This window comes from Mesoplodon bidens, assembly GCF_964165515.1.
Source record: "Mesoplodon bidens genome assembly, chromosome: 7".
NCBI lineage: Eukaryota > Metazoa > Chordata > Mammalia > Artiodactyla > Ziphiidae > Mesoplodon > Mesoplodon bidens.
In genome coordinates, this window is record NC_138164.1 from 94734864 (window position 1) to 94762315 (window position 27452).

General features: G+C 37.4%; 1 protein-coding gene across 1 annotated transcript; it reads right to left on the reverse strand.

Annotated features, from left to right (window-relative positions):
• Positions 1-13011: 13011 nt before the first annotated feature.
• Positions 13012-13380, reverse strand: LOC308620822 (protein phosphatase 1 regulatory subunit 35-like; the record flags this gene model as incomplete). The annotated part of the gene is made up of 1 exon (XM_081240715.1): positions 13012-13380. The coding sequence occupies exon 1, from the start codon at positions 13303-13305 to the stop codon at positions 13012-13014; it is 294 nt and encodes a 97-aa protein (XP_081096841.1). The 5' UTR covers positions 13306-13380.
• Between the last annotated feature and the right edge of the window lie 14072 nt (positions 13381-27452).

A 27452-nucleotide genomic window follows, 5' to 3' on the forward strand; every position in this document is an offset into this window, starting at 1 on the left:
TTTCCCTAATGACTAATGATGTTAAGCATTTTTCCATGTGCCTATTGGCCATTTATGTATTCTTTGCAAAAATGTATATTCAAATCCTTTGTCCATTTTTAATTGAGTTATTATTATATTTTATTTTGGAGTTCTTTATATATTTTGTATGCAAATCAGACATATGATTTGAAAGTATTTTCTCCCATTCTTTTGTACTTCCACTTTTGATAGTGGCCTTTGAAACAAAAAAGTTTTTAAATTTGATGAAATCCAGTTTATGTAATTTTTTCCTTGGTTGCTTGTGCTTTAGGTGCCATTTCTAAGAAACCATTGCCTAATTCCTGGTCACGAACATTTATATCTGTTTTCTTTCAAGAGTTTTAAAGTTTTATCTGTTACATTTAGCTTTTTGATTAATTTCAAATTCATTTTGACTATGTTGGGAGGAAGATGTCCAACTTAATTCATTTGCAGGTGGATATCCAGTTGTCCTAGCATCATTTGTTGAAAAGACTATTCTTTCCCCATTAATTTGTCATGGTGCCCTTGTGAAAAATAATTTAACTATAAATGTATGGGGTTATTTCTGGAATCTCAATTCTATTCCGTTGATCTATATGCCTATTCTTTTGAGAGTACCCTAGTTTTGGTTATGGAGAATAAACATGGGATTTTGACCAATAGGTTGGTACAGTAGATAAAACAAATGGAGCAGCAGGAAGGGTATTAAACAAATGAATGACAATTCAGAGTCTACAAAAACATTCTTCATTAAGGAAATACAACACATGATTGGCTGAGAGAAAAGGGAAAGATACGAGAATATTTGAGGTCTAATTCTGTTTGCAATTTTATTTTAATATAAAATTCCAACTTTTGATGTCTAAAATTGTAACATGCTTCAAAAAAAGACATGTTAAATGTCAGAGTCATTCCTGGACCTTTCACTTACTCATGGATTATAGGTTGAGCACCTTAGTTACAATCTGATAGGCAAGCACAGAGATGCTTTCACCCCTGGAATTAATCAGCTCTTCAGATAAATGAATTGTATTCCATTTCCACATCCCACAAATCAAGATAAAATGATGATGAAGAAACACTAATTTGTTTACAGTAATGCTCTGTTGAGGAGGACGTGGCAGGGGATGGCAAGAAGCAGCAGCATCTGAAATTTTATGCATGTTCTCTTAACTATTTTTTTAATTTTGAAATTGAGCATGATAATTAAGTTCATGGGAGCTGGCTAAGATTGGGCAGCCAATTCACAGGTGTGGGAAACATCTGAGTCAACCCCTACCACTGGTGAGGGTGCCAAAGCGAACATCTGGCTGTGCATAGGAGTTGCTTTGTCTGCCAAAATCATTGCCGTGAAATGATCGGCAGAATGAACAGCAATCCAAAGACGGAGCACAACTGAACACTGAATGAAAAGAGGACCCTGAGGATAAGAAATCCAAGGTAGGAAGCTAAAGGTTGGAGCACGTGCTGGTTACATGCAGCAAGCAGAGTAACTTTTTCGATTACTGTTAGGATTTTTAGCACTAAGACTGGAGAATCATTGCTACTTTATCAGAACAACATTCCAAGCTCTTGTGACAACACAGTGCTTTGTGTTTAATATTAGAGTAGGAAGAAATCTTAAGATCATTTAGATTAAATGGATTGTCTGATATTTGAATATCCCTATAGCCAGGAACTAAACTAACCTTGATGTACAGAGGTGAATATACTGTGCTTACCTTCAGAAAACCCATAATGCTGATCAACGATTGGATTATAGCACATTTCTGATAATTACAATAAATGTGTTACAGTCATATACACATTCTGTTTTAAAACGCCAATATAGTTAGCAAAGTTAAATTAGGAATGAATGCCGAGCTGGGCTCTGCTAAGGATAATATCAATTGTGAAGGACAGAGAATTTCAGGTAGAAGGCAGGGGGGCATCTGGTAGCATGGCATGTTCAGGCAACTACATGGAGATATTCCTTTTATGGGCGTATCACCTTTACATAGTTTTTTTTTTCCTAAGTCCTGCCTCCCTTCTGGCAGATCTTCCTATGTAACCTGAATAGGGCCAAGTTCCTAGAATTTCTAATGTGTAGCCATATTTAGATCACTCCCTAGTATTATAGTGCTCAGTTTGTAGAATTAAACTTAGTGACTATGGTAGATTGTATTTTTTATTAAAAATTCTTCCTTTCCTCTCTGCCCTTGCAGTGGTTCACTGTGAGTGGAATATGCTCCTTCATCCCATATATTGGGCTTGACCTGTGGCTTGAACTGACCAATAGGATTTGGAAGGAAATGATAGGGTACCATTTCTGAGCCATGTCCTTAAGCAGGTTGCCACTTATCTCTCTCAAGCTTTTCTGATCCATCATGAGATCAAAAATTCTGCCATACCATAAGTGTGAAGTAAAATGCTGTTATGAGCCATTGAGATTTTGGGGTTGTTTTTTAAGCAGCAATATTGCAGCAAAAGCTAATAAAGCAACCATGCTCATTATTAAAAACTACAACAAAGTGGTTATTGTTGCTTCAAATGAAGAATATGAATTTGAGTTTTTGAAGCAACCTAATACTGTAAATATTTACGTGTACCTATAGGATTAAAAACCAAATAAAATGTAAAGCTGGAGTAAATTCTGCAAAATAAGGTCATGATTTAATCTTGTGGGATAAACTCTTTCAGTGCAATATAATGGTAATGTGGAAGAATGAAATTAAAAAGATAAATAAAATTAACAGAATGATGAACTCACATTATATTGGGCTTTGTCATAAAATGTTTTTGGTGATATGTGACAGAAGCCTAATTCACAATACTTTTCCTAACTACACAATGTGAAATTTGAACTTCTTTTTACCTTCAACAGCACTCATATTGCTACTCTGCTTTATTTTCTTTTCCTTAGAATATATCAGTACCTAACACAATTTAAATAAATAATTACTTACATATCTTGTTCACTGTTTCTCTCTCCATTAGAGTGTGAGTTCCACTAAGTCAGGGCTTGGTCTCTTTTGTTTGTAATTGTATTGCCATTATCTAAAAAGTGGCCTTGCAAATCATAAGCACTGAATAAATATTATGGGGAAAAAAGAATAAATAGCTTGAGCAAAAAGGAAATTATTACTTACATGTTTAGCTAAAAAGGATGCAGTTCACCTAATCAAAGAAATAATTACAAAGAAATAAATTCCTCAGTGGGAAGAATAGGAAAATTATTAATGCCTCTAGAATACCCTCTCTTTGTCCATTTTTCAACACTGCATATTCCTGCTTCTTGGTTGTGTGTGTATGTATGTGTTTATGTGCACGTGTTGGCCTTGTTTGCTTCTATATAGGTGGTCTTCCTCCATGCAACTGGGAAAGATGGCTGCTGGTAGCTTCAGAAATATATCATCCCATAGCAACTTCACAGGGAAAGAGAATGCCTCTTCCTCCTGGATATCTTACATCTGTCCTCAGAAAGGAATATTCTTTGGGGTCATTTGCTCACACTTTGTAAGAATTACTTAGGTGGGAGGACAGGTAACATGATTGGAAGGCCTGGAAAACATTCGCATCAATGAGGTTGGCAGAGCCAGGAGAATAGGTGTGTTTAGTAGTATGAAGATCGAAGCTGCAGCCAAATGAACATGGGAGAGGTAGTTCTCTTAAGTGAAAGGAAGCTGGGAAGAAAACACGCTGCTGTGCACTATGGGTTCAACTTGGAGACAAAGGGGGATTCTGCATCCTGTATCATGGTTGACTAATATTAATCAATAAATATGCTATTTCTCACTGAATCTAGATGTGGCCCTGGAATCTATCTTATTGAGCTTTGATATGGCCTTTGAATCCATTTCTGTGTAGACTTCCACACATCTCTACAAATTGATTTTGGACCTTCATATGAAATCTATTTTGTATTAAGTCTTAAATAATTGCAGATCAGCAGAAAAACCTACATTAACAAGTGTGGAAATAAATGGTGTGCCATGGCTAATAGATCTGTCATAGAAGAGGCAGTTCTAACCTAGTCCGAGGAATGGGGATATGGGTAATATACCAGGTGGATGCCGTTGTTTATAGTAGCCACAAGGAGTTAAACTCCTCCTGAGGATAATGTGAAAATTGAGCAAGAGGCAAACAGCAGGGGTCTCTCAACAGCCATAGCTTGAACAAGAATATCTATTCAGATCAAGATCTAGAGATAGAAGTAGCCATTATAAAATTCAAGGTGAAATCAGGGAAGCCAGGAATCCACAGAAGAGAAGCAATTGGAAGGTCAATCTTGAGTAGATTCTCATGTAATTGCTCTGACTAATTCTGATTCATCTTTTAGAAGCTGCAAGTCAGGACCTGTTGAGAGGCAGCTGAATCAGACATAGACTTCCCCTCTATCCATTGGTCTGAGGCAGTATTTAGGTAGCCATCTCTATCACATACCTCAGTTCAAATAATTTCTTTTTTACTTTTCAGCTCCTTGAACTCCCAATAAATATGTCATTTTCTTGATGGATTTGATTCAGTTGATTGTCTTTGGATGTCAGCTAAGGCCGCATCCAAGGTCCGACCCACAGTCATCAGCATTACTATTTGATACCTATTAACTGATTGATCATTCTTGGGACCTCTTTCCACAACCTCTGTTTCCTAGCCGCCAAAGAAAGAGCCCATTGAGAAATTGGTTCCTTTTCATTCTGGTTCACCATGTCACTGTAACCAACAGCAGGAACCGTCACTTTAAGCGTATGAATCACTTATAATATCTAGTCAATTTTAATTCAGCAATACTTAAATATTCTTCCTTTGTAAAATTTAGAGCTTGTTATTTTTTCCTGGTGGCAAACAAAAATGAACATAATCTGGGCCAAAATAATTGTCGTAAAGAGTTTTGAGGGTATACTGTGACCTACACTGGTAGAAATGTTTCATCTATTGAAATCAACTCAACTGTTTCAAAACGTTAGTTTGTGGGGCTCTTGTTAGCCCTATTCCTTTATGTTTCATGTTAAATACCACCTAATAGATGCTGGTGATTAGGCTCTAAAACATTTGCATGCATGCATCAGTTAGTTAATAAACTTTTAGGGAATGAATCAATTTTTCCAAAATAGATGGTTTTTATAGTTATATTCTACTTAGGAGGCAGAACTTTCTCCTGGTTGGCAGGATTTTAAAAAATCTCTCATTAGTTAATTTTTTTCAGAAAACAAAACAAAATAACAACCTAAATTTTTTTCTGTTTTTCCCCTCATAAAACAGGGGGAAGTCTGAGTTAAACATTTTTCTCTGACACTGAGTAGAGATAGTGTATAACAGCGTAACCTAGATTCTGTGGTCCCTTGAGAGAAAGCTCGGCCTGGCCAGTTTTAACATGAAGGTTGTAGGCTGCAGATGATTTTGTTAACTGTTTTAAATACTAATTAACTGTGTAAAGTTGGTAGGCCTGTTGTCTCACCAGTGTACTGAGTGTGCTCCTATGCCCTGACCTTACATTCATGATACGGTTGGATTTTGGTCAGTGGTAGCTCCAAATCTAAATTTTCTAGAGACCTTGGCAAAGATATTTGTAGTTATTCCCACATTCTTTGTACCTGGAATCTAATACCTAGGTTATCAAGATCATGCGTAGCAGGTCCTGTTTCTGCTTTTATTTAATTTTTTCTCTTTTTCTTTAGATTCTCAGAGTATTCTACAAATATTAAGTCCATGCTTTTTGCTGGAAGTTTGGCTTTAGGTGCTACTCATTCTTTTTCTGTTTCATAGTGCTAGCTGTTAAGAGTATGTTACAAAATAGTGAGCCTAATGGGGCAAAGTATGAACTTGATTACTGCTGTCCTGGATTAGACAACATGTGAAGGATTTGTAACTCCTCTCAAATCCACACGTTGGGGTATATGTCTTTGTTGACTTAGTTGCAGGGAGGAGCTCTGGAAGAGCTAGAATATAGACAGGTTTAGGGTTATAGAGACAGACCATGTTTAACATGGCCTGGAGACTGGCTGTGAAAACCCTTTGTGTGCCCAGGTACACACATGTCTGGGAGGCCAGAGAAACGTTGCACGTCCAGACTGACCCTGATAGGACTCTACCCACTGGGAATATGGGCCTTTTGGATTAGCCATTCTTCCTCCAATGAGGAAACGTCAGCAAGTGTCAGAAAAAAGGACAAATCAGAAGACCAAGATTTTTCAGCCTAAAGACTATCACACTATAGGAGATAAGAAGAAATATCCTGGATTTTTCAGGGGAATTTCTTTGCTGTGTTGTATCTTTCTATTTGCATATATTGATAAGTAAGACTTGGTATAGAACTTAATGTAGATAAAAGTAAACTTGAGTTTGAGATTACCTAATTTAAAATGAAGGTATGCTATCCCTGTCTAAAAGTAAAATCCATAATATTGGATACTGATATTTGAGATAGCTGTATTGATTTTTGAGCCATAAAAGGTAATACTCTTGCATTCTTAATTAGCATAAAGTACATGTGTGCAAGAATTCTTTAAAAACCCTTGCCTAAATTAGTATTCCCTGGCAGTTTATTCAAAGTAAATCCCACAAACATATCTGCACATTTGAAGACAATTTTTTTTGTCACCACCCTTAGTGAAATCAGAAGTAGAAAATTAAGGGGTTGCATCCCTTACCATATTTCACTGTGCCTCCAATAATTTTTTTTTTTTTTTTTGTGATACACGGGCCTCTCACTGTTGTGGCCTCTCCCATTGTGGAGCACAGTCTCTGGACGTGCAGGCTCAGCGGCCATGGCTTACGGGCCCAGCTGCTCTGCGGCATATGGGATCTTCCCGGACCGGGGTACGAACCCGTGTCCCCTGCATCGGCAGGCGGACTCTCAACCACTGCGCCACCAGGGAAGCCCAACAATTCATTTTTTATAGAGCTGCAATTTTAGGTTTGAGATACAACTAAAGACAAACATACTCAAATGCAGTAGCTGTTTATTTCTATATTTGGTGGGAATCACATATCCAAGAACCTTTATAAGCTATGGACCTTCTCCCTAAAAAAATATACATTACACATTACCTACATATAGAAAATTTAGCATACATTGTACAGAGGTTTACGGGTAATCCAGGAGCTCACTCATATTTATTAGTTTTATAGTTCCTAATTGGAGAGAAATTATCACTCTATGAGTTATGTGAATGGTTATTGCAGTGAAAAGAAATAATCATTTTTTCTGAGTGTCTTATCCATCTAAAAGACAGCCTTTGCTTCTCTCTGCTTCTTTCTATGTAATATATTTTGAAAACAGAAAGAGTTATGACCTGGAATAAATGTATTGCAATAATTATGTAGATTTAAGATGAAGGTAATGGTGTCCCAAAGTTCAGATGCAGTGCTTTGACTGTTTGATATCTGTACTATCTTGTGGGCACTTAACAGTTATTGCAATCATGAACTATGTTGTTGAAGACTAAGTTATTTCTTAGTCTTATGTGACTTTCACTAATACTCATACAAGAAAAAGTTCCCCAAATATCATATAATATTTAGAAAGCTACATACATATATATATTGCATAATATGTAACATATAATATATAATACATATAACATATATCACGTATGTCATGTATCTCTGAGTTTAGTAACCATCCCTGATATGTGATATGTATGTGTGTATTTGTGTGTGTGTGTATACGATGTATACATGAATGAGCTATCTATCTATCTATCTATCTATCTATCTATCTATCTATCTAGGTCTGTGTATCTACAGAAAGAGACCGTGTATTTAAAATCTTCCTATACAGCTTTCCAAAAAGGGAGGCAAACACAGTATAACCTAATCCAACAAATGGAGGCATTTTTGTATGTTCTTGTCTATGGCAGCAAGGAAGTAATTCGTTGGCAGTTCTTCTCAACAGTGTATCAAAACATTAAGTGCATATGAAATGACATGCTACAAGCCGATTTCACATATTGCCTCTAATTTTCCACAGCTGAGCTCCAGTCTCCCTTATTTACATCTTCCCCAAACCAAACCTTCCCAGCCTCCATCTTGTGGAAATGGTTGCAGGAAGTTCTGACTGTACTGAGGCTGAGCCACATGTAGGAGCCTTTCCACACACCATATAGATAAGACTTAATATAGACAAAAGTAGGGATCAGTGGGCTTCATTCCGTGCATACGGTTGAGGGGGACTTAACTTCAGGAAGTTGCACTAAAGCTGAATTTGTCATTGCAGAAATGAAAACAGTCACCTTTATTTTTATTTGGGGCATTTCCTCACAGGGAAAAAACAAACCCAAGTTGTCAGTATGTCCATCCTTCTGTTAATGATCATATTTGTTTTTATCCTTTCTTTTGTTGGACTGAGCTGCTCCAAAAATCAATCCAATCTTGGTTTGAGGAATAAGCCCTCAATGACTTCTGAACCCATTGCCCGTAGTTTGCCACTTTCCTTTGATACAATATATCCACAGTGGAGGAGCCACTTGAAGTTCAGTTTTCTCCCCATTCCACATCAAATTTTAGGCCAAATATCCTGTTAGCATTTGCAGATGAGGGGGTATAATTCTATAGTAGATCCGAGCATTTTTTAAGGTCCATTTATGTGCTAGGTGCTGTATGAGGCATTTCAAATATGTTTTCTTATTTAATTTTTAACATATCTTTACAGAGTAAGTGTGCTAACAGTATTTTACAGATGAGAAAACTGACATTCAGGAAGGCAAAGCAGTTTTCCCAAAGTTACACAAATAATAAGTGGCAGAACCAGAATTTGGACTTGGGTTTTCAGGTCTTTTACTTCCCAAAGGCAATACTCAGAGGACTTGGAATCAAGGCAACATGGCTGCAGGTCTAGCTCTGACTTTGGGGCCTAGTTCTATAATTTGAGTTTCTGCCTCATAGGTAGAGAAAGTCACCATATTTCACCCTATTTCCAATCAGGTAGGTGCTTGAACACATGTCTCAGTAACATACTCAGATTTTAAAATGCCTGCCCTTGCTTCTAGAATTTTCCTTCTTCATGCACTTACTACAAGATGAGCTATCTATCTACCTTCCTGCTGGCATAGATCTCTTAATAGTGGTCAGTCATAAGCCCTCTATTGCCAGGACACCAGCACCAGGTTGCCTCTTGCTCGACATCCCCAATTTCAATAATTAACCTGGATACCTAGATTACTACTTACTGTCAGCCATGGCATTCTATGACATTACAGAATTTCCAGTTGTCTGACCTTGCCAGTGTTCATAAGGTTATAGAGATTTCTTGTTTGTATAACCAATGAGATAAACTAAGGGGGTGAGCAGAATTTGGGGAACAAACTTTATACACCCTTCACTGTTTGAGATTGAGTATTAAGTGTCTGGACTTCTTATAAATTTATTTTTTATTATTATTATTGTTATTTTTTGCTGTACACGGGCCTCTCCCGTTGCGGAGCACAGGCTCTGGACATGCAGGCTCAGCGGCCATGGCTCACGGGCCCAGCCGCTCTGCGGCATGTGGGATCTTCCCGGACCGGGGCACGAACCCGTTTCCCCTGCATCGGCAGGCGGACTCCCAACCACTGCGCCACCAGGGAAGCCGTCTTTTATTTTTTATCTTAGAGATTTTAAAGATTATCTCTAACTGCAGGAATGGTTTATATGTTTTATATAAATCTAATATAAAATTTGGTTTTGAAAAAAAATCTTAAGCTTTCACATTGTCCTTTCCTATGATGAATTATTAACAGTAACATTTTATTTTGTTTTGCTTTCTGAAAGGATCATACTTTGTTGAGTGAGTTGGAGTCCCTAAAGGGACTGGTATTACTTCAGTAGTGCTCAGGAAACATTTATTTAATAGTGTATACTCAAGATAACAACTGGATTTCATTCAAATCGACCCATGTCAGTTAGTAGTGGCTGCCTGTTTCACTGGGTTTCAGAGGAATTGAAGTCTCTTCAAGCTCTATGGGGGAAAATAAGTGTCATGATTAGTAAGTGATGCCCATCGTGGAAATAGAAGGGGTAGGGGTGGCAGTATCATGACCTTAGATTTGCTCAGTCAGCACTATCTTCTGCTTATCATAGCAGACTTGTTCCCTTTGCTTAGTGTGTGCTTTCTTCTCTTCTTTGGTGCATTGACTTGGTCATAGTTTCTAGCCTCTCTGATCTTTTATCTGACTGTTTAATCCATATGTATCCATGGGTACATTAGTTATAGCACCAGCTTGAGAATTCTGAGATAATTGTTTTGCCTACACTGAGAAAAACCCTATTTTCATCCGTATCAGATTCACCTATCACACATATCCTCAGGACTTAACAAATTGAATTGGCTGCATCCAGCACCCACCCTATTTATTTATTTATTTATTTATTTATTATTTATCTATCTATCTATCTATCTATCTATCTATCTATTTATTTATTTCCAGGACCTTTCTATAGGCTAGTCTCAAGTAGAGTCCAAATCAGGCCCTTTTGTGGGACTCTTCCTCTGTTGGGTCCATCTCATTATCAGGGAAATGGTGTCTCTGTTGTGATCTCTGTTGGTTCTCTGCTATCTTTGGATGTTATGGTTGGTTCCGGAGGTTCTAATCAGAGCTCTGCTAATCTATGAATGTATGCTAATATTTTAAGTTGTCTGAACTTCTATCTAAACTATTTTAAAAATGGCAATAATAACAATAACTGTCACATAGGTTTGTCATAAGTCGTAACTAACACATGTAATATACTTAGCACATTAAGCATTCATTAATGATTTATAAGTGTGATTTTTACTACTGAATCAATTGAGTCTAAGGCTAGACTGAAATTTTTGTACTGCAATTGATTACAAAACCAAAAGGTAGATAACTGCAAATGTATATTGTGAAGCATACTTTATTCAATCAACTTATTTATGTATTCAACTTTTAGGATATTTTATAAATGAAGCCAGTGAACCTAACTTCCGAGTCTTCATGTAACTAATTCTGTCAAAGGCCTTTATTTCCCCGCAATATGTAACATTTAGTTAGTAAAAGTTCTGTACTATTTTCTAGGTCTCAACTCAGCATCTGAATATTATTATTCCTTCAGCATCTCTTCTCTGCTAGGCACCCAATACATGCCAGCTCTCTTCCTCATAACAACTTTATAAGAGAGGTTCTATTAAGCTCCACATTACAGATGAGGGAACTGAGTTTCAGATATGTGAAAGTAATGCAGAGTTAGAAAAGGACTTTGGATTGATTTGGCTTTGGCTTAAAACCTTGCATTCAACTACACCAAATTTTAAACTAGAGGTCTTCTAATGAGACAGTTCTGCTCAGGTAGTCACTCATTAATACAACTGGTACACATATGATCATTGTGAGAAAATCATTTTGAAGCATAGCAAGTTTATTTAAAGTTCAATGTATTGACTCCTATCACATTCTCATTAGCAAAAAGTAGTGTCATTATAATTGATATGAGTTCTTTAAGGCACATTGCAGGAGTTTAGCTCATCTGTGTGAAGCCAGATTGTGGCTGTACAACAAGCAAGTGACTGAACTTACCCCCAAATAATTGTCTTTTGCTTTAATAACTGCTCAGTTAACTTAAAATCGACAGAAAACAAACAACCACCCCCTAAAACAAACATATAACAGCATGAACAAAGAAAGGGACAAGATACCCTCAGAATTAAGTGTAAGCAACAAATTAAATTACTAGAATGCTTTGGGAGACAAATTTAAATATAGTGTTTGGGTTAATATTGTCCCCATTTAATAGGAAAAAGCTGATATAGTACATAAACATTATAAATCAGGGTTTTCAATGAAGTTAAATATATGTTTATATGGGTGTATGTGCATGTGTATCTACCTACATAGTTAAATTTTTTTTTAATTTACCATCTTAACTATTTTTTAAATTTTTATTTTGTTTTATTTTTAGGCCATACCATGTGGCATGTGAAATCTTAGTTCCCGAACTAAGGATTGAATCCATATCCCCTGCATTGGCAGCGTGGAGTCTTAACCACTGGATCACCAGGTAAGTCCCCTATCCATATACTTTTAAAAATTAAATCTGTGTTATAGGTGTGTGGGTATGTATACACATCCACACATATCCACACTTAACTTTCTGTCTTAAATATCAGTTTTTATGGTGAAGCCATCACCTCATCCAATTATCTCCCAGTTCATTCTTGAGAGAATTAATCCATGATTGGAGAACAACAATCATAATGACTCAAACAGCTTTGAACAACGAATACACTGGAATTGGAAATTAAAAAAGTCAGAGGGGCTCTATTAATTGTAATTAGGAGGAAGGGATGGTATCAGCAGATGCTGCATTGCACTAACAGAATTCAAACCAGTCCAGTTATTGGTGGCACATTACACCTTTAAGCAAATTACAGGGCTTATTGCAAGAAATTTGCAAAGTTGCTCACAGCAAATCTGTTATTCATTTGGCTTTTCTGGCATGAGCATCAGGCTGGTGAAGCTGACTCTGCAACTACAGAAGATACTTTTTGCCAGTTATAGATAATCTCTCATAATTGAAATGGAATTAATAACTCATCTTAGCCAAGTGTTGGGTTATTTAACTGGTTGCTGTGAAGAGGAACTGCTTTGAAATCCAAAGCACTGTCTTTAAGTTAACAAGTTATTATTGTTACATATTGGGCATTTTTTACTCCTTTCAGTGTGTTTTAATACAAGATGTAGACAACATCACCTTCTTTCATATTCCCAAATCTTTGACAAATGAACCCCCAAATTGCCAATTACGATTAGTATCCTTAATCTTTTTAGTCCCTACAATATTATTTTAGCATTAGGGAAGTTGTTAAAGGTAAGTGTGAGTTTGACCAAATTAATGATAATAATAGTTTAAAATTCCTTATTTTAAATAATCCTTTAGTATTATTTCATTTATTCTTCACAACCCTAAAATGATTATTAATTTCACTTTAAAAATGAAATTGAAGTTTAGAGAAGTTGAATGCCTTGCCCAACTTAAAAACTGAAAGAGTGGATATTTAAACACTGAGACTAGTGTTTGTTCTTTTTTTTTTTAATATTTTGGCGGCTCGGACCGTACCGGGGAGGGCGGCGCCAGGCGGAAGCGGACCTGCCGCCCCTTGCGGGCCCCGCCCCGCCGGTCCGCCCGCCCCTTCCGCCGTCCCGGGCTGCAGTTGGACCGCCCGCGCCCGGGGCTCTCGGACAGAGGGCTCAGGCTCAGGTCCAGGCCGAGCTCCGGCACTGGGGCTCCGGGCTCGGGGGCTCGGGGTTCTGGGGGTGGCCCTGGGTCAGCCACGGCCTCTCCCCCTTCCACCGACTCCAGCTCTGACTCCTCATAGCCCATCATCTTGGGGTGTCTGCAGGGGTGCGGAGTCGCTGGGGGCCAAGGGTCAGGGGACACGGACTCGCCACCTCCTCTCCCCCGCCCTAGTGTTTGTTCTTAATCATTACACTATCCTGCTTTTGCTAAAGAGTCTAACTAGCTAAAATATGAAGAAGCTAATATTATATATACATAAATAGTTGTTTAATGCAACTGACATTCATTCAGTATCTCAGTTGTGCTAGGCATAGGTGCAACAAAGAGTACAATGGTTTAAAGAATTGCCTATCCTTTAAAGAGCACAGACAAGAGATAACACAAGTCCAACTATAACTACAGTCCTGAATGCCAGGTGTAAGATACAGCAAAAGCACAGTGAGATTTCAGAAGTGAGAGCCAATACTCTTAGTCATAAGTCCATGTAAAAGCTGTAATGAAAAAGCAAAATCCAGAGACAGTGTGTAGTGTAAAGCACCTGGGCTTGGATTTTTTCTTTGTTTTTTTAGTAATGTAAGTGTCTTTCATTGATGAAATTTTTCTGACATTTTGTTGTGACTGTTAAACAAAGCACTTGGTTTTCCTCCCAGGGTATTGCCACCTGATTGCTACTCTCATTACCAATTGTATTGATTACATTTGTTAAAGGGAAGGCGACTATGAATGTCTTTCTGTTAGCAAATGATGGATGAATGCTTCTATAGCACCTAATGAGATGCAATAAATTCCATTGCTTTGCTTTGATTTCTTCTTGAAATGTAGCCACAGTAGAATTGTTCATTGTATGGGTAAACAAACTCTATCAGGAATGGTTCCCCGTGAACTGAAATGTAGTTTTAGAATTCTCTTAAATGGAATCCTTGATTTGCATGTTTAGTGACCTGTATTAGTTGACTGAAAGAGTAAGGTCACATCAAAGTTGGCGTCCAGTTTTCTTCCTATAGCTGGAACTGGACTCCCTCCATACAGTGGGATTGGAAGGTTACTAGAAGACATTTCTACCCCAAAATATCCTCAGGCTCTTACAGTTGCTGAAATCCTTCAACAACATTCACCCACATGAATTAATAAGCATTGCCTTTGAATATAACCTCTTTTAAAATGTGGGATTTTCTGAGAAGCCTCTAAACTGAGATTCACCAGTCTCTTTAATATTCTAGTGAACACTGTGAGGCAGGAAGAGATAGAGAAAATATAGATCATATATGTCATCAAATAATATATAGATAATGCATTATCAATATAACAATTTATTACATAATTAAGATAATAATTACATATATAATATACAGCATGATTCCTGTCATCCTCTTCATCTACTTTTATTCTGTAGAATCTCATAATGATTAGTAAATAATTTTTCAACTCTATTAAATTCTATTGAATCCAACCAATATGTGATCTCAATATAATGTGATATATAAAGCAAAATAGAACCACGGCTGTAAAATGAGAATTAATTCCAGATGGGGTGGGATATGGCAATTTCAGAAGGAAGAAATGACATGGAATATTAAAGGGAGAAGGTGAAATTTGAATTTGGGCCTTGAAAAATGATCACAACAGGAGCCAGAGTTTACTGGGGATTCCCTGAAAGCTAATCAGATAAGAGATCAAATCAGTAGTACTAGGATTCCATTGAATTGCTCTGAATCCCAATTCTAAAATTAGTCACATATTATAAAACTCATTAGTTATCTTCTGTGTAATTCTGTGTAACTAGTTCCTTCATTAGTCCTTTTGAAACCTGGTAAAGGGATAAATCCAAGCCTGATTATCCGTGAATTTTCCCTTTTTCCTCTATATTTTGTCAATGGGAATAATGGCATGAATATCAGGTAATACAAATATAGTTTGGACCTAACTGGCTAGTTCACTAGAGCAGGCATTTATTATAAGAGAGAAAACATGTTAGATCAACTGTAAAATATTCTGTGATAATGGAAATGTTCTATAATCTACATTACCCAACATGGTAACTGCTGGCCACGTGTAGCTGTTGAGCACTTGAAATGTGGCTGGTGTGAATGAGGAACTGAATTTTAAATTATATTTCATTTCAGTTTATTTACATTCCAGCAGCCACATGTGGTTAATGGCTACCCTATTGGACAGTGCAGTTCTAGGTAGTGTGAACAGTAGGCACAGAGGAATATAGTCATGTATTTGGAAATCAGATAGTAATTTATAAATTCTAGAGCATAGATGAAGGCTGTAATGTGTCTGAAGATGAGACTGGATAATAGACTTTCCAATAACAAGCCAAGTTATAAGTTTGGCCAGAGATGTTGAAGCCTGACAGTGTTACATGATGAAATCTCTTTTAGGATAATGTTCTTGGCATATGAAAGAATGATACAAGGTAGGGGACGGAGTAGATATGGGACAAAGAAACAATTTTAATATTATGAAATCATAACTTAGAATAGTTACAGCAGGAATAGAGTAAAATAGTTAAAGAAATACTCTGAAAGTGGAATTGTCACTACTTGTGACTGATTGGTGTGTGTGTGTGTGTGTGTGTGTGTTGGTGAGGAGGGGAAAGAGTATAATCATGAAGATGTTTATTGGATTACTAGCTAGATAATTCATAGGTGATGAAAATGTGGAGGCAGGAGGGAAACCCAGTTTGAGAGAACATATCTGTTAGCTATTAAAATAATGCTGCATAACAATCAGTAGGCAACTCAGTGGCTTAAAACACCCATTTGTCAGTGCTCAGAAGTTTACTGATTGAGTATCCTTTGGCTAGGCATTTTTTAGCAGCAAGGAATGATGATATTACTTAGGGACACTTACCTGATGTACAGAAAGTTTTGGTATAATTAAAGAAATTCTACCCTTGGTTTAATGCCTCTGATACTTACATCTCAACCTCTATCTGGCAAGTCTGAACATATACTAATAGAAAATCAAGGGGAGAAGAGCAGAAATACAAAGTACTTTTAAAGCCTCTGTTTGTGACAGGTTTGCTAATGGCCTGATGGCCAAAGCAACGCATGTGGCCAAACCCAGAGTCTATGTAGGAGGGTACCAAAAAGAGCATGAGTAGAGAAAGACGTGAAGACCTGGAGCCATAGACAAAATTACTTTTTCATAGTCTTCCTCTGACCAGTTAATTATGTTTTTTCTACATACACATACCTTTTATGCATATCCATTCCCCTTCAATGATCCATTCAATCATTGATCATTATATTGGACTCAGAGTCCAGGAACTCATGATTTACATGAATCCAGATATAGTTTAGTTTCTCATGATCTAGAGATCTGTGAACTAAAAGGACAAGTTATCTACCCTCTTGATTCCCTACATGCTTGTAACATGATGAAATAAGGACAAGATAACTGCAATAGGTCATTTCATTTAAAAAGTGGAAGGATGGGAGACACATAGCAGTCACTGCTAATAAAGATTATGGGATCAAGATGGAACAATATTACAAATTCCCACTTCCCCAGGTTTGGTAGAGGGGTAAGTTTTTGTTTCTTGATTAGATCTGGTTTTTGCTCCTTGGGAAGTGGTTCCCAAGACCCCTGTGCTTTTTAAGTAAATGAAGCCTGTTGCATTTTGACTTTCTTCCCAAAAAAGAGTTTCTCTAAGCTTTGATTATTACTTTTTATTTACCCCCTATTAAATCATACTGTTAAGATGTGGAAAAGATTCTGTTGTATGGTAGAACTGGCTCATGCTGACCTGAATTATTGTTTCTCTTGTTTCTGTGCTGTTTACACTGGCCATAGGATGAGAGGCATGTTTCTCTTTTAGCAGAAAGGGTTGCAGGCATTTAAAAATGGTCATTTGTCTCACCGAAGTGGAACGCACAAGCCTGGGGTGGTTTTCTTGTCCATCGTGAAAGTCTTAGGGGATGTTTGCCGAATTGTAATGAAATCATTTTGCAAAGAAAGGAGAGTATCAAGAGATATTTGTTTATGAAATAGGTCAAGTGAGAGAAATACACATACACACATACATATGTTTCTTCTTTTTTTGTGAGGAGTTTCATTTACTCTTTAACAATTACATTAGGAAACTTGTGTGGTTGGGGGAAATGAAAGCTAAGCTTTTTGGGACATGATTTTTTTTTTTTTTTTTTTTTGCAGTACACGGGCCTCTCACTGTTGTGGCCTCTCCCATTGCGGAGCACAGGCTCTGGACACGCAGGCTCAGCGGCCATGGCTCACGGGCCCAGCTGCTCCGCGGCATGTGGGATCTTCCCAGACCGGGGCACAAACCCGTGTCCCCTGCATCAGCAGGCAGACTCTCAACCACTGTGCCACCAGGGAAGCCCTGGACGTGATTTTGATAGAAAAGAAGTTCAAGAAAAAGGAAGCCTGACAATGTCAATATATTGAATGAGGGCCATTTTAAAATTAAGTCTTAAAAAAGCACACTTTACAAGAAAGCAAAGATGGCCTCTTTTAAAATATTACAAGGAGAAATTCATCATAGATAACTCAAGTGCACAACTCAGGTTGCCTAATGTAAAATGCTTTATAGGCCTGTTTGTAGAATCTTTGCTATGGACTTAGTTTGGTTTGTATCTCTGTACCTACTATTGGAAATTGTGAATTTACATGCACCCATTCAAGAAACACTTTTAAGAGAATCTCTATCCCAGAATATAATAAACAACCTTTACCTTGGTGTCTAATGAAAGGATCAATATTCAAACAGTAATTGACCAAGTTAAATCATCAGCATTAACAAGTAAATGTATTAGATAAATACATATTTTCTATGATTCTCAAGCTATTTACATTAATGCTTTTTGCATCATTTATTTTTATGTTTGTTTTTCATTTTTACCTTTTGTCTATTCCTGTGTAGTGTCACTAGTAAATAAAACTTATAACAGGAACTATCCTGAATCTCCATTGATTAGATTGAGGAGATGAAACATAGCCTTTACTCCTTTCAGGACAGGAACTGGTAAAGTAAGGCAGAGGTTGTTTTTGCTGGACCCTATCCATGGAGAGAGGAGCAAGGTGTGGTGACTGCCTCCCATATTAGATATTTCTGTGTTTCCCACGTATTTTCCTTTCCTGTGTTAATCACAAGCCTTGGAAAATTGAGTTTCTCAAGTCCAGAAAGGAGAACCTTCCTTGAGTTTTATCTCAGGCTAGAGCAAGCCTTAAAAGCTTGACACTTGTGCCTGTTCCTAGTGCAGCAGTCTCAGAGAGGAATCTCAAGCCAATCTCTAGCCAGACTCATTGAAGACTGAGTCCAAAGAAACTGAGATAGTCCTGCAAGCTTTTGGCTATGTTATCACCTTTAAAAATCATAGTTGGGGACTTCCTTGGTGGTGCAGTGGTTAAATCCACCTGCCATTGTAGGAGACACAGGTTTGATCCCTGGTCCGGGAAGATCCCACGTGCTGCGGAGCAACTAAGCCCGGGCACCACTACTGAGCCTGTGCTCTAGAGCCCATGAGCCACAACTACTGAGCTCCTGTAGCACAACTACTGAAGCCCACACACTCTAGGGCCTGCATGCCGCAACTGTTGAGCCTGTGTGCTGCAACTGCTGAAGCCGGTGTGCCTAAAGCCCATGCTCTGCAACAAGAGAAGCCACCACAATGAGAAGCCTGTGCACTGCAACGAAGAGTAACCCCTGCTTGCTGCAACTAGAGAAAGCCTGCATGCAACAACAAAGACCCAACACAGCCAAAAAAAAAAGGTCCACATCAAAAAAAAAAAAAAACAAAGTCATAGTTGGATATGTGTGGTACATATATACAATGGAATACTACTCAGCCATAAAAAAGAATAAAACAGTGCCATTTGCAGCAACATGGATGGATCTAGAGATTGTCATACTAAGTGAAGTAAGTCAGAAAGAGAAAGATAAATACTGTATGATTTCACTTATATGTGGAATCTAAAACATGACACAAATGAATTTATCTATGAAACAGAAACAGACTCACATAAATAGAGAACAGACTTGTGGTTGCCAAGGGGAGGTGGGTGAGGGAGGTATGGGTTGGGAGTTTGGGGTTAGCAGATACAAACTAGTATATATAGAGTAGATAAACAACAAGGTCCTACTATATAGCACAGGGAACTATATTCAGTATCTATGAATAATGGAAAAGAATATAGAGAGGAATGTATATATATATATATATATGTAAAATGAATCACTTTGCTGTACAGCAGAAATTGATATAACATTGTAAATCAGCTATTTGTCAATTAAAAAATAAAACCTCTATCCTAAAAAAAAGAACAAAATAATAGTTGGAAGAGAGAAAAGATAGTGCCAGAGAAAGTTCTGTCATTAAGTAGCGGTATGGCAGGTTAAAAATGGCCACACATTCTTTGCAGCTCCTTCCATCAAGAGTGGAAGTTTCCTTCTCCACTTCTAGAATCTATACTGAAATTTGCTAAGAGAGGAGATCTTAAGTGCTCTCACCACACACACACAAAAGAAGGTAACTATGTGAGGCACTGGATATGTGATATGTAAATTAGCTTGATTGTAGTAATCATTTCACAGTGTATATAGATCATGCTGTACACCTTAAATATAATATTTATTTGTCAGTTATACCTACTTAAAGCTGGAAAAAATAAAAAACAACTGGATAATGATAGAACTGGCCAAGAACTTCTATGATCAGGCTCCACGGTTCATGCTCATAAGTGCCACACTATACTGCCTTTCAGCAAGATTGCCTAAAAACGTTAGAGGGATTTGTCATCATCTGAAATGCCTTTGAGTAGGCCTTCTGAAGACTTCTGAGCTGATAGAGGACACAGCAGTCTCATTATATTACAGTCATGCTGTGTATGAGAAAATGAGAGAGACATTTTTCATTAAATCTCTGATGTGATTGCATTTGCTACTGAAATTGCAATCTGAAAATGAAAGAGCGTGTTTTTAGTCATGAAAATCACACCAAAAACTGATGTGGAAGGGAGGATTGCTAAGCAATGAATGGCAATAGGGAGCTGATTCAGTAATGGCATAATTTGTGTTTGCCTGCCTGAACTCTCTCTCTTAGGCTTCCTGGAATATACTAGATATGAGCCCATTAATCAGTTACCTTTATAAAAAAATTTACACCACTTATTCTTTTTTCCAAATAATTCATAGCCATGGTACAAGTGATATCCCATAGTGATGTCTAGTAGTGTGTACATTTTGTCAAATGTGACGAGAGCTTTAAAAATAGCTAAAACATACCATGAAAGTAAATTAATAGAACCCACATTGTGATCCTGGATTCTTGATTGACTTTTACCATCTTTGTTTGCTCACTCACCACAGGGGAAAGAGCCTGCTGTCACTGTGAAATAACAGTGTTCAACTCTATTAAATAAAACTTGAAGAGTTATGGATTCTGAAGGTTACGCTAGTACCATTTTATGACTAAGACCTTATAATTCATCTTCTTGGAAATTATAATAATCTCAAATTTGCATTTAAGCAATCTTTTGATATGAGGGTTTTTTTTTCTTTTTTTCGCCTCTAGACTATAAGATTTAGTCATAATTTTACCCGAAATGTAAAAATCCAATGGTAGTCCTTCAGATTCTACAATTTGGAACTTATTGTAGTTCAGATTAATGAATTTATTTCATGTTTACATTGACAGCAGGTGGAAAGACAAACAATGTTTCCATGACTGAATTCTAGCCCCAGCTGTGTCTGCCTTTTTTGGAGAAGATGTTCTTTGCAAAATCTCTTGGTGCTCCAAAATCAGGAAACAATAATATATAACTTTCGAAAACGAATAAGGTGTCCAAGGAGAATAGTTCTACTTTTGAATAGAAGTAGATGTAAAAAAATGTAATAATAAACAGCTAACATTTATTGAATGCTTGCTGTGTGCCAGGCATAGTTCAAAATGCTTTACATACACTATCTGATCTGTTCAGCAATCTACCTTAGTGTTGATGGGTATGGGAAGTCTACTCTAGACCCCTTACTCTTTTTTAAAAAAAATTATTTTATTGAAGTATAGTTGATTTACAATGTTAGATCCTTTACTCTTGAGATTTCACTACTTCTACCATCCTGAAGGAAGAGAGTAGCTTAGCTGTAATGGCCCTTACAATTGTAATTTGATCCACAAGCACTGACAAGGAGAAAAAAAAAATCTGTCTTTCTATTTAACAGACTTGCAGAGAATTTATTGAGACTGGGTTGTTTGTGGGAAAAGCCTAATCTCTAGTATCACTGATGTTCTGATGCATGGATGCTGGGTTTTAAGTATGATATGTGTTTATTCTATTCTTTCTTTAGTTTTATTCATTAACTTTTGTAAAGAAAAATACAATCATAAAAATGGTAATAACACGCTCTTATTATAGTAGTAAGAAATTAGAAATGATTTTTAAATGGAGTAATCATTATATACAATAATTAAAATAAAGAAATTTTACTTAGAAATAAAGACTGCTTACAGTGCCAAAAATATTTACTATAAATATTAAGGGGAAGACTAAAATGTAAACTGAATATGAACATTTAACTATATAAAATTACTTTTGTATGACATTAATAGGGGTGACATGGAAAATTAAAATATATTTTTTAAGGTATTTGAAGTTTGGATAAATTTAATTCTTGGAGAATTTACTTGCAAATATCAAAGTAAAAATTTGAAGGGAGAATTATTTCAAAAACTCACAGTAACATCCTGTGCGTGAATTTTTTCATTTCTGCATTTACTAAAAATAAAGTAAATTGCTTCTAACCAAAACATAATTTTGAGTGAACAATACACAGTGATATTATTCATTTAAATCTAAAGTTTTATTTTTAATGTGTCACTTCCTATAGTTCATTCTTCAAAGAAAGCATCATTGGAGCTTCCAAGGTGGTTAACACTGGATGGAATAATAGCTATTTCCTTAGAATACTTTTAGGTTAAATTGGAACTTGTACTGCTCAGGGTACAGTATAATCCAGAAAATCGTATTTCTTAGTAAAAGGGTCTAGTTAGTCAGAATTGCCCCAGGATATAATAGGTGATTTCCCTAGTCAATCCAGAACTTTACATCTTGGTTAGCTGTATCACTCTGTGGTTTGCTCTATAATTGTAGAGTTACACCTCCTAAAAGGTACATACATTTTATGAGAAAGTGTGGTATTCCTCCAGGAAAACAAACTAGAACAAATATCAGTATTCTGGCACAATTATGAAGCAAAGGAATATATATTTTTTTAAATCCAAAAAAGAAAACCACTTAGAGCTGCTGTTCCAACAACACTGTAGGGAGTGGCTCAGTTGCGACAGTAAACAGCCTGTGTCTCCAGCACCTCCACCCACTGCAATTATGACACATTTAGGAGTCAGCAGAGACTTTAAAAAGCCAAAGTTACACAATGCCTTATATATCTGTAGTTGCAAAAATGCTGCCAGGATATTTGAGCCTTCAGCAAACTTACCCTTCATTCCACAAGGTGGGGTTGTTTCAATATGAAACAAGAGAGCAAGAGACTCAAGAGACATGCTCTTACCTATTTCCAAAGTGAGAAAATGTTACTATTATTTTGCCATTAAAGCAGAAGAAAAGACAGAATTTTATGAATGAATAAGAGAAAAGTTCTTGGTGTACTTTATTTTGTTTGTTCTTTTATCTGAAAAAGGGCTTTATCCAAACAGATTTGAAATAAAGATTATTCTGTTGCTTATTCAATAATTAAGTGACATGATTAATTAAGTAATTTGTTAATTCAACAAATATTTATTGATTACTTCCTATGTCCCAGGCAGCGTTCCATGGCCTGAATATAGGGAACTGAACAAATCACAGTTAGAAGAAACTATCACAAACAAATCACAGCTAAATAGAAAAAAAACTATCACAGTAAAACTGTTCATGGAGCTTATCTTCTATCAGGGCCTTGGAGGGGCTTGCTGAGTTGAAGATGGAACACAAACCAAATACATAAGTTGGTCATATAGCATTTTAGGTGATGATACATTGTATGTAGAAAATTTAAAAAGGATGGAGGATGCCCAGGGCTGGGAGTAGAGTATTGTTACAGTTAAGTGATTTGGTCTATAAAGAGTTCCCGGAAGAGGTGGCGCAGCTTGCTAATGGATCAGATGTGGAAGTAAAAGAAATAAAGAACGAATGACTCCCAGACGCTTGAAAGCCCATACTCGAGAGGCACATGTTGGTTGGAAAAGGAAAGCCTGCTTTACTCAGGCGTCTGACAACCTGGGGAGAATGCAGACTCATGTCCCAGAACCAACTCTGGAAGATTCTGCTCAAACATGAAAGTTTTTAAAGGGAAAAAGGAGAAGTGATCTCAGTTCATCATTGAGGTAGCAGGTCAGACTCTTCGCCATCCCTCACTGCATGCAGTCTTGTCGATTCCTTGTGATCTTCAGATGCTCTCTTGTTTACACCATCTGCTCACAAGATTACTGAAGGGGAAGCTGAGGAAATGATGTAGTCTTCAGTTAATTACTTTTTCTTCATTTTTACTTCTTTAATGTAAGAAAAGAATCAACAGGTTAGGTGAGGCTTGTGTGACCAAAGATTTGAACGATGTGCTTGGGCCAGAGGATAGTTAAGCATGGGGGCATCTGTTGTAAAGGTCAGTTAAATGATGAGACAGAAGGCCTCCTGCAGAGAGCTGCTTCCCACAAAGAGATGCTTACAAATCCCCACTGCCAAACGTCATTCCATTTCTACGGGATTGCAGGTGAAGATCCGTCTTCTGTAACTTCTTCACGCTGACATAGGGCACCGTATTCTTACAGTGGAAGATGTCAACATGGGTCTGTAGCATCTCCTGGCTGACAATTTTAGTTGCCTGCTTACATATATGGGCAGAACAAGCCACAATTATTTTGATGCCCACAAAGATATAGATTATTATGAGCAGTCGTGTTAATCCCATTCTCCTAAGGCCAGTTCTTGGAATTGTGCTAGCCATAGATTCAGTACTGCTCAAGATGGAGCAGTTTATGTCATGGCTACAGTCTGGTCATCATGCAGTTAGCTTTTCCCCTCTGATGGCAGTTATAGTATCTGTAAAACAACTTAGGAATGTGCATCAGACTGAAAGATTCTGTGACTCTATTGTCCTAATCATCAAGTGCTTGAACCTGCTCTTTTGTGACCCAGTGGAGGCCTGGGAGACTTTTGTTTTTCTACACACAAGAGGCAGGGGACATAGAGGGGCCTTTGTGCTTGGGGGGAGAGGTGGCGCGCAGGGTTCTGCTTGGTTTTAAGACCTTATAACTTATTATATTGTCATATTTTTTTTCCAGTCCATAAAAAATGCTCTTAGAAGCTTAGGTTTTGGCCTTTCTATATCTGGTTTGGGGCCATTATAGACTACCGAGATAGCGCATGCATACTTGAAGTCATGGAACATTCGATATAGTCCCATTCTTGGCACTATTTAGCTGAGTGACTTTGAGGTAGTTGCTTTTCCAGAAAATGATGGATTGAAGTGGATGGCCATGGTGACAGCTGATCAGAGGTCCATGTGGTGCCCTGCATTTCCCATCCTCCTTTGCTATTACATGAAGCTTTATGAGTGATGGACAATGGAATGTAGGTGGGGGAGATATAAATATTTCAGATTAAAAGAGGATTTTAATACATACAAATAACCAGTCTGTGATAATAAAGCATCATCATAGATTAATTAGCAACAGTTGTTTTTTTTCCTTTCAATACGTAAATAATGGTGCTTCTTGCTATCAGTGGTATCTTAAGATTCTGTGAAATGCAAGTAGTATTTTCCTATCAGTCTGACAGTCCTTAACTTATTCTCACAGAAAATTTGGCTTTATGTACTTACATAGATTTGTGATTCTTACAATATAAAGGTAGGAAACTATCGTTCTTAAAGTGGAAACAAGTTTCCTTTTCTTTATTGTGAAAATTTTCAAATGAAGAGAGAAAGAAAGCTCAATTTTATTGAATATTTTTGTCTAATTGGGCTTGGTGTTTTCATACTAATTATCTAATATAATTTTCACAATAATTTAGAAGCAGTAGGTAGCTATGATTCTGTTCATTTTGCATGGGCAGTGAGACTGAAAAGATTACAAATCTTCTTCAAAGTCACTGAGCAACTAGGAAGTATGGGGCAAAGATCTAGCTGTTACCCAGTTAGTTGTGAGGCCCCTCTCTTGGGGCCCTAGCTGAACTGAAGCCCCCCTGGCTCAGTCAGGGAGTTCTTTCCTGCTCAGATTTACGCTGCCAATGATGCAGCTAAGTTTGGTGCATATCAAGTCAGGATTTTTTCAATGGCCAGAGAATGGAGAAGGGGGGCTCATACTCTAAAGGCATCTTCTCTCAGAAGGGAGGAAAAGTGGGGAACTTTTAAGAGGCAAGTGACAGGTATATCCTCAGAAACTGGGGAAAAGGCAGAGATTTCCAGGAACAGCTGGCACATGTGCAATTTCTCAGGCTCCCTTGCACAGGGCACAAATTGTGCCTAGCAGAGTACAAATCTCCCCTTTGGGCAGAGATCTTAGCATGGTAATGAAGCAAAGGTAACTTTTGGGCACCTCTAGCCGGTTCAGGGATGTTGACCACTGTATATCTCTCAAAGCATGTATCTCTCAAAGTACACCTGTGAAGCATCTCTGCCAAACACCAGGTACTTTTGAAACAAACACAGAGATAAATCAGGGCAAGTGTCCTTCAGTTCTCAGGGGTTGGTATGGAAACACGGAGATAAATCCAGGCAAGTAGTGACCTTTAGCCTACTTCCCCCCTATCGGGGATCTGGCCTGTTCAGTCTGGTTTATTGTGGGCCTTTGTGGCATCCTGTTGATAAAACACAATTAACCTGCATGGTTGAAAACAGTTTCTGCCCCTGGGGCCTGGGCTGCATAACATGGGTGACATAGCCTTGGTCTTTTGTCACTAAATCTTATTTCCCAAAAATAATAATAAAAGAGATTCATTGAGAAGATTTTTATAAAAGAAATAACTCACTATTAAAGAGCACTGACGTGGGAGCCTGAGAGCTTCAATATATATCTCAGCCCTTCTATTTGGCAGTTTTGTGACATTGGGCAATTTCCTTAACTAATGTGTGCTTTGATTTCCTCATCTGTAAAATGTAGAAAATACTAGTATCTAGCACATGGAGACGTTTTAAGGGTAAAAGAATACACACACACACACACATATATAAATGCTTAGATCATGTAATTATTGATATATTCTGTTACTGTTATTTGCATTCTTGATATCAGAATTTGCAATCATAATCTCTGTCTGTTCTAAAATGCTTTACCAAGTACCTTATGACAAAGGAGAGAAGTATTGCTGTGTAGACTGCAGTTCCACAGCAGGAAAACATTTGGAAAGAGTGTGTGGTAAGGGTCGGAATAAGAAAGAAGAAACAAGTCAGTAGAATGAGCAACTGATTCTACTTGTTTCTCTATCGCTCAGACTTGTTTCTCCTCATTTCTTGATCAGGGCTGGGAAAGATTCCCATGAGGACTGATATTGCTGCAAACTGGACAGCATCTCTGAGAACTCAGTTCTGTACTTGAAATGGAAATATCAACCAGCACTCAGAAACTGATGTAAAGAGTTTCTGGTGTGGCTATGACCGTAGCAGAGGCAGCAATAAAAAAGAGCACGCTGAAACACCAACTTGATCCGTGGTCTGTAGGCCAAGAATAGCAAGAATTTTCCATAATACTGCTCTCTTACCTTCTTCTAACATTGCTTTCACCACCTATTATTTTCACAAATGAAATTGATTCTGCTACTGAAACTGACAGAGGTCCATGTGTTTCTAAATTGAAGAGATTGGAAAGACAGATTGAGTGGTGGTGAAAGTGGTTCAATTAACTTGTCTATTTAAGTACCTATTATGCGACTTGGTTATTTTAGTACCTATTACATGAACCAGATCTTGAAATATTGAAGGAAATGGTGCCTCAGAAACAGCAGAACAAGATGCTACACAATGATAATATGGAACACCATAAAATAAGTGCTAAACATTTTATTTCCTTGTGGTGTGGTTCAGAGGGACAAATATCATATCTGGTTTATGGAATCGTTTGAGACATTATGGAGAAGATGTGTTTGAAAGGGTTCTTGAAGAATGATGCAGTCTAGATAGAAGGTACTGAGCTCCTTCCTAAACATCACCTTGGTACTTATGGATTTCTTGGGATGGAGGTTGTAACAGCTGGCTTGCAGGATCATTGGAAAATTCA